The 9,034-nt window shown below is 32.6% G+C and overlaps 1 protein-coding gene across 2 annotated transcripts in view; it reads right to left on the bottom strand.

The window, feature by feature from the left end:
• Window positions 1-2,432: 2,432 nt before the first annotated feature.
• LOC143256847 (GDP-mannose 4,6 dehydratase-like) overlaps window positions 2,433-9,034 on the bottom strand; it is a 61,334-nt gene continuing 54,732 nt past the window's right edge. For both annotated transcript variants that reach the window (XM_076514600.1, XM_076514602.1), the window contains one exon: window positions 2,433-4,850. In XM_076514600.1, coding sequence (XP_076370715.1) covers window positions 4,788-4,850 — 63 coding nt within the window. In that variant the 3' untranslated portion in view covers window positions 2,433-4,787. The remainder of the gene's footprint in view (window positions 4,851-9,034) is intronic.

Here is a 9,034-nt window from a genome sequence, read left to right as displayed (position 1 = left end):
AGAACACAGATAACACATTATGTGGCTTTGTGATTAATTTCAAGCAATCAATCAATCAAACCCATCTATGAGACTCAGAGTCCATGTAAAACTTTACAATATAGTCCCCTGGTGTGAGTGTTACGTCCACACAGATAGAAAGACATTGTCTTTTCTGTTGTTTCTTCTTCTTCTTCCTAATATTTTTCAATCGACTGCCATTTATCGGCAGATTAACTTGAATTTTTTACTTTGATATATATGCCCAGACGCCTTTTGTTTTTTGGGTTTGAACATTTTAAAATATTGAAGAATCAAGTAACTCCAAAACGTATATTTTGAGTCCTTAGGCAGTCATATTAAAAGCCCTAAAGATGAAAACTGGCACAAACATAAATATTCATGCATCCAATACACTGCTTAAACAAAAAGTTAAATTTGCCATCTTCGAGTCTTTTTTTTTAGGGGATAAAAGCTAACAAAAAGCATAATTTTGGTATCTTGGGGAAATCACTTGGCAAAATTCTGACTATTTAAATGTGGCTTGGTACTAACATACTTTTCTGCAGATCCCAAAAATGTGGGATATATTCAATTTTGTTCACTTAAAATGGGTCAAAAAGTCACAAAAAGATGATTTTAGGGGTTTTGGTCCATTTCTTGGCTATATTTCGTTCAGTTTACGTGGGATTCAACATAAAGATACTTTTTGCAGGTCCCAAACGGACAGTTTTGAAATTTTTTGTTTGTTCACTTTTTCAGCGAGGAATGTACAATTTGGGGTTTTCGTGAACTCTTCATGGGTGCGTCAGCCAACTCACATGACACTTGATACAAAAATACTTTCTTGCAGGTTCCAAGCAGTGACATAGACAGTTTACGGTTTGTTTGTTTTTTCACGATTTTCCCAATGTCAAAACATCTGGCATATTGGGATTGTGTGGCGTATACTTGTTGCATCCCACCACAAATATTCACCTTTTTAATTTGATAACTTTCTTCCAATTTATTTTTAACTTTTAGAAGGTAAGTTGTAAATTTCTCTTCTCATTGGATAATCCGTACTTTCTATAAACTTATCTACATTATTTAGAATAGCTCTCACTTAACTGATGAAATATATTTTATTTAAAATTACGTCTCCACTATCCTTATTCGTACTCGAGGTGAAACCAGCAGTATATTAGAAAGTTCACTTCTGTAGTCGAATATATGAAAAATGTGATGCTTAACCACCAGTAATAATACCAATCGTTGCCTAAACAAAAGTGAAATTATGACGTGTCATTCTTCATTCACACGAGCAATTACTTCTTAGAATACTATAATCATTTTATTATAGTAAGAAAATCATTCTCAACCACGCCATGAACGTGCTCTCACATCTTCATGTATGAAAAATTAAAATAAAACACGAATTTCGATCGTTCAGTTTCACATGTACCAAAAACTTGAATGAAGAAGTCAAAGGTTGGAAGGTCATTCTAGAAAGTGTTGCATAATTTCTAGTTCAAATATTTTACTTCAGCACGGTCCTGATTCAATCAAAAAATACTAAAATATTTGTATAATACTGACAAACGATGCCAATTTAATATACTTCATATATGAAACATTTCAAAAATTCGGAAGTAAGCTGTGCCTTAAGCTCAGGCACAAAATCATGGAAGTTTTTATTACTAATTATCACTTGAATAAGGCTGTGAAAATTACTGCGTGTTTTACACTGTATTACAGGCAAGTTTATTCTGCTTTCTTAAGAATATCTAACAATAAGAGTTTGTCACTATGTTAATATTAATATTTAAGAAGAAACTTTATACTGGTTTGCTTATAAGGCAATGGAGCTCATATTTATAACAAGGCTACTTAGGCTATCTGCCATTGTCCTCAATTTTGAATGTTAGTACTAAGCGAGGTAAAGCAGACAGCTAGCTGCAGAAGAGGCCACGGAACCGTTCACAATATTTATTACAAAAATCATTACTGCAACACGACATCAGTAATTCCAAACAGAATACTTACGGTAACAGTTTATTACAACTATATACTTGAACATACCAAGAGGATGCAAGAGGATAAACAATAAACCATCTAAAGTTTAGTACCAACATCCTTTTACTCATATTTTCAACGTTTTTTTCACATTCCCAAATGTATTAAACCCTGAACCATTGATTTTCAACCTAAAACAAATTTGCTTGTTGAAGCAAAATTGTATAAAGTTAATACTGTATCATTGTAAATACTTACACATGTGCACATTATAAGTCATCAAATCTGATAGAAAGAATTATGTATTTAAGTCTTGAAACCATACATAGTGTAATATATAATATATATCATTGTTTAATAAATCCTGTAACAAACGAGTTCATGATATTTTCATTTAACTCAGGGTTTTAATGGTTTCTATATCTGTCTTATTAATAAAATGCCACTTAAAATGTATATATGTGTAAAACCATTTTAACACACTTTATTTCTCCAAATTGTTTGTGCTAAACACAGGATACAGTAAAAATCATAGGCAACATCTGGTGTTTACACTGTATATTATATAAGGCACTCAAATAGTATTATCAACAAGAAATACAGTATAGTGTATAACAGCAATGCACACTCACACAGAGAAGGATATTGTTATTTGACTCATAAATTTTCTGCCTTGTTATAAAACTAAAAATCCCAAATATTAAAATTACAGAAAAAGAAACTAAATTTCAAAGTCTCAAAATTCTTACTTTTCTTTCAACTTTACAGGTAAACTTAAAATCAAATTAACCAAATCACATGCAGTCAGAAGGCAATTACACACTACATTATTGTCTTATTCTTGTACACTGTTTAATTCTGTTCTCATTCCCTTTTATTACACATGCTTAAACTTTCAAAAGTTTGAATGAAAATCATCTTTATAAAATATATTAAATACTAGTTGCAAAAAGCAATGAACCAATATGATTGTTACTTTATAAAATCTATAATTAGTCAAATACTTTATTTTAAATTTGTAGAATATTGCCATTACAAAGGTATATCTAATGAAACTTTAAAAATCCACTTCCAAATACTTATTGAGTGTAACCTACTTCCTTAAGAAATTTTATTTTAAATGTAGTTTTTAATTTTTTTCCAAGACTAGTAATGACAGGCAGCAGAAAATCATGATGATTTGCTCCCAAGAGAATGCAACTAAAACTATAAGAAACTTGATTCAGTGGAAATGGCTGTTTTATATAGAATTTATGAATATCACATTTGACAGACAGTCAAGTACCAGGTCACATGCCATATATAACTATACAAAATGTCTAATGCCCCATTTACAACATGTAAATTGTCTTTAAAACTGATTTCATATTCAATCAAGATGAACCAAAAATAAATATATAAACACTGAAAGAAACGACCATACATGGTACTTGTAACATGTTTAACACTATCACAGTTTAACAAAAATGTTTACTTTTGACAAGTTTTGAATAATAATACATGTAAAGTTTAAGGGATACATATATTCATGTTTCTAGTACATTGTCATTTGTCTTTTACAATGCAAAATAATACCATATACAGTATATGACCCCAAGGAAAAAATACAAACCATTGATAGAAAAATTAAACATATATATGTATGTATATGTATATATTAATTTGTTATAACTTAAAAAAAGAAGCCAAAACAAAAATAAATTTTAAAAAATGCTACACTAATCACTTTAAGTTATAACAAACTAATATAATTAGCCAGAGGTTGGACTTGCTGTTTTTAATGCACTCCTTTCTTGTGATTTTGTTTATCAAAATGTATTAATTTTCATTAATATATATATATATATTAATTTGAAGGACTATTTTCACAACTGCAACATAATTCACTAACAATGTAATCATCTGGACTAGTTTTGACTAGAAAATCATTTCTTTTCTTCATTCACTACTGATACACTAACTCATTATATTTAACTAATAACAGATACAAAATCCTTTTTAAATAAATCTTAATCTTTAACCTTTGCAGAAATTTAATACGTGTCTGTTGTAGCCACAAAAAGGAAACATATGCTGAAACTTCTTTTATATAAAATATAATAATTCCACTGTTGTCTTGTAATTTTATAATATGTACTTATTCATTTAAGCTATATAAAAAGAAAAACAGAAATGGTTATGTTTGAAAAGTAAACACAATACTCTTCCTTCTTTTTGACAGATTTTTAATATACAAATTTATATAAATATAGTTTACTTAAGTATCTTAATGAATCAGATAATTTTAATCCTTTAAGCTATGGACAAACTTGTAAATCTTGTAAATCCATAAAAACTTATCCCACACACCTGATTAGGTACAACGAGAACAAATAAATGCCACTGTTTGCCAATCTTATTGACAGCAACAAGTTTGTTTTTTCACAGTCCTGTACTAATCTCTTATAAAATGTTTGAAATCAACATAGTTGAAAACACAGTTACCTTAAATGTATAGTCATAAGTATAAAAACTATGAAATTCTAAATCATTAAAATTGTACATACAAAAACAGCCATTTAAGACAAATAAAACAGTTTATCAAAACATCCTTTTGCAAACACAATGAATGGGTTTCTCATGCATCTGCCAAAGATAAAGTAACTTGAAAAATCAATACAAGTAATTACCCTCAATGTGCTTACCAATCACTAAGTTATGCAACTACAATGCATATTGTAAATTAATGGTCCCAAATTAAAATAACTGTTAATAGATAGAGGTACTTTGGTAAGAAGTTAATCTTCAGGTTACCATCATACTTTCTGCATCTACTAGGCAGAGGGATTCTTCTTCATCAACTTGATATCTGCATCAACCATCTCATGCACCAGTTTCTGTGAAAAGGATAAAACATTTTTTTATAAAAAATGTTTGGCAAAATTTGTATTATGAAAAACAAAGTTTATCTTTTCTACCTCAGTTACTTCTGTATCACTTTCAAAAGTATCACTGTTAGACAGAGGGCAGTATTTCAAAAAGATGTTAGAAAGCCAAGTTTTCATCACATTGTATATTTTTTAACGTTATTTGGTTTTATTACTTTCATATTTACAAATTAGAGTTGAATAACAAAAAAATAACTAGATTTAATATGCTTGGGGATTAAAACAGTAGGTGTAAGTTTTATATCTTAGTAGTGTAGCATGCAGTATAATGATAGATTAGGCTTAGTTTGTGTAATGATTTTTTAGGTTGTGTTATAATTCAATTTGCAGTGAAAGTGTAAGACAAATTAAGTACTTTGTTTTATTTAATAAATACAGTTTAAAACAAGTTAACTGTCAAACCTATGCTTAACAGTGTTAACAACAGGCTACTGGTATTTAATCATAGTATCATGTGTTTATTTTAATTCTAAAAATAATACAATGGTTAAGGCTTGCTTAGAGGTTAAAGGTTCCCAGTTTGTTAGATGTGATAGGTAACAATGAATAGGTTTTACCTGTGAACTCTTGATCTACTATGTACTTTTAAAAAAGCTAGTAGTGAAGATGTTCAATCTATATGCAAAGTTTGCAGGTTGGAAGAAAAGCTGGAGGCTATCCTAACTAAAGTTGAGGAAATATATAAAGTATAAACTGTGAGAAATTACAGCAGGACATCAAAAAGATTACATTTTCACATGCAAGGGAGGCATCAGCTATGATTAACAATGACATTAAGAATGTTAGAAATGGTAGTATTGGGGTTAAAAGTAGTGAACTAAAAAAACCCTATTCTATTGAGCAATATATTACAGCCCTTGACTTGAGTAGATGAGGAACTACTGGAAGGAGGGAAAGCAAAAGGAATAGACAAGTATATGGATTACGAACTTAGAGGATATAGATTTAGGTGATTCCTTGGCACAGCATGTGGATAAATAATCTGTGGAGTAAATAGAGAAAAATAATTAAATTATGCTACCCTGGGGCAAAAGAGAAATACATAACTGACAGCATTATAGCTATAATGAAGGTAACTGATAACAATACAGTCTTTGTTGTGCATGTAGAGGTTAATGATACAAGGAAGATAAGTCAGAGGAGCTAATTAATAAAGTTAAACAAGACAATTGCATAAATTTTGAGCTTGTTAAAATAAAACTGGGAAGTTTAAAGAATAATAAGGCTCCTGAGGGTTTTAAAGGATGTCAAGGACTGGATATATGAACCATTTACCACAATTTTGTAAGTCCTTGAACAGTGGATAAGTACCAACAAATTGGAAATTAGCTTATGTTACTCCTACCTTCGAAATAGGTAATAGAAGTCATCCCAGTAAGTATTGGCCTCAGTCTTACATCAGTTGTGGATAGGTAGGTATTTCATGTTTATTGGCACAAAGCTACTAGGCTATCTGTGCCAAACAAGATGTAGTATACTATAATGGTATTGTAGTATACTATAATGGTATATGGAAATTAAGGTAAAAATATGTGAACGTAAGACCTGCCAATCACCTGAAATTGGCCTTTCTAGACCTGGGTTCAGGTAAAAATAAAAATTAAAATGACCAATGGCTCTTAAAAATGTAAAAACATGAGTGAGGTGGGCAGTATCATCTATGACATAGGCTAATGTCAAGGGCAAACCTACCTTTAAAATATGTTTAAAATGGTGTCCTTGTTCTTGGTTGTAACGATGGGATGATTGTGACCTGAGTGCCACATACACTACACATTGGTGCATCAGTACCAGATTAAAGGAACTGGTGAGTTAAAAAACTGTGACCAATGTGTAGCCTAGCCAAAACAACTTCCTCCCTTCAATCTTTACAGAAACAAGATGACCAAAGAGCTAAAGAAGGTTTGATTTGAAAAACTTATTATTTTGTTGCTCACTCCAGGTTGACTGCCAACTGGTGTACAGTTGGGTTTTGATAACTGGACCATAGACTTTACTGCTCTGTCAGCTAGCTCATTCTCATGAATACCAACATGACCTGGTATCCAAAACAAACTGGCCCATCTCTCTCTATCATCTATCTCTGTCCAGAGTGAATCAGCATAGATCATACAGTTCATGTATTGCATAGTTTCAACATGATTCAGGGCAAGAGAAATGGCATACAATTTGGCAGTGAACACAAAAAATGTAGAGAAGGTTCCATGTACTATACCTGAACTGTAACAAACCATGGCAAAGCATACAGAGTCACCTGATTTTGAACTATCTGTATATATGGGAATGGGTGGACTGTTTGAAAGATGTTCAGCAAATAAAGAGTGATATTTCCAATCATGAGTATCTGACTTCTTCAGATGACTCAAAGATAGGTCACAATTAGGGATAGTAATTAGCCATGGTGGAAGAGGCCGATCTGTGGATACTACTATGCTATTCAGAGATAAATCCAATTTTTCTGATTGTGCTTGGATATGAAGGCTAAAAGGAACAATGACAGATTTTCCATTATAAAAAAAAAGTGTGGCTCACTGAGGATGGAAAACACAACCCCAAGTAGGATGCTGTGGTCAAGAGCAAAGTTTAGAAACATACATAAGAGACAGTTGCAAACAGTAAATATACAGAGGAGGTTCATGGTACTCCAGAAACAAACTTTGGACTGGAGAAGTACAAAAGGCCCCAGTGCAAAGCCAAAGCCCCTGATGGTGGATAGGATCCAACATTTTCAGTGCTGAGGTTCTGGCAGAACCATAAACCATAGTCAAGTTTGGATCAGATAAGGGCACAATAAATTTTAAGCATGGAGTATCAATCTGCTCCCCAAGAGGTGGAAGAGAGGACACAGAGGATGTTCAATGCCCTTATACATTTGACACAAAGTTGCTTGCTACGTGAAATAAAGTTTAATTTACAATCAAATATAAGACCTAAGAACTTTGCCTCAAGGACGAAAGGAAGTATAACATCATCAATACAAAGTTCTGGATCTGGATGAATACCCCCGTTGGCAGCAGAAATGTATACAAACAGTTTTAAGGAAAGTTGAAAACTGTTTGCTGTGGTCCACTTAAGTATATGATTGATTGCAGTTTGTAGCTGCCACTCAATAAACCTCACGTTTTGGTGACTGACATGAGATGTGAAAGTCATCAACAAAAAGACTATTTGCAACTGTAGGGGTAGCTGTTCATTGATGGCATTAATCTTTATAATAAAAAGTGTGACACTCAGAACACAGCCCTGAGGGACTCCAAGTTCCTGTGGGAAAAATGGGAAAGTGTTGAGCCCACATGGACCTGGAATGGGTGGTTCATCAAAAATGCTTAATAAAAAGTGGCAAATTGCCACACAATCCATATGAGGTCTCACAAGATGCCATATCTCCATGTTGTATCATAATCTTTCTCTAAATAAAAAAAATAGATACAAGATGTTGTCACTTCAAAAAGACTACTCTGACTGATATTTCAAGGCAAATTAAGTGGCCTATCATGGAGCTTTGTTTTCAAAACTCATACTGAGTGGGTGAGAGAAGGTTGTTTGATTCCTTGAATCAAACAAGATGAGCATTAATCATCCACTCTAAGATCTTACTGAGACAACTCAAAGTAACTGAACAGTAATTCGAAGGAATCTTTGGATCCTTCCCAGGTTTAAGAATAGGGAGTACAATAGCTTGGTGCCAAGCATCAGGAAAGACATTCTCCTGCCATACCCAGTTAAAGACAGCCAGGAATAGTAAGAGAGGCAAGTGGTATAGCATCTCATAATGTATATCATCAGGTCTAACTGAGGTGTTACCAGCCTGATGAAGTGCCAGTTTGAGTTCCACCAGTGTAAGAGGGGATTGTAGTCATAGGAATAATCAGCTGAAAATGAGAGAGGCAGATGTTCAACTTATGTTTTAATAGCTAAGAAGGAAGAAGATGAGTTTGAAGATCTAGATACATGAGAGAAACATTTACCAAGAGTATCAGCAATGCTCTGAGCATCAGCAACTTCATGACCATTGGATATTAAGATAGAGAGGGGGCAGAAGTACACCATCCACTCACCTTCTGGATCTTGTCCCATATGACTTTTGAACTGGTGGTTGAAGAAATGTTGGAGGTATATTAAATCCAAGATTC

This window comes from Tachypleus tridentatus, chromosome 7 (assembly GCF_004210375.1).
Source record: "Tachypleus tridentatus isolate NWPU-2018 chromosome 7, ASM421037v1, whole genome shotgun sequence".
Lineage (NCBI taxonomy): Eukaryota > Metazoa > Arthropoda > Merostomata > Xiphosura > Limulidae > Tachypleus > Tachypleus tridentatus.
Note: the sequence above shows the minus strand (reverse complement) of the source record. Positions and strands in the feature narration are given on the sequence as shown.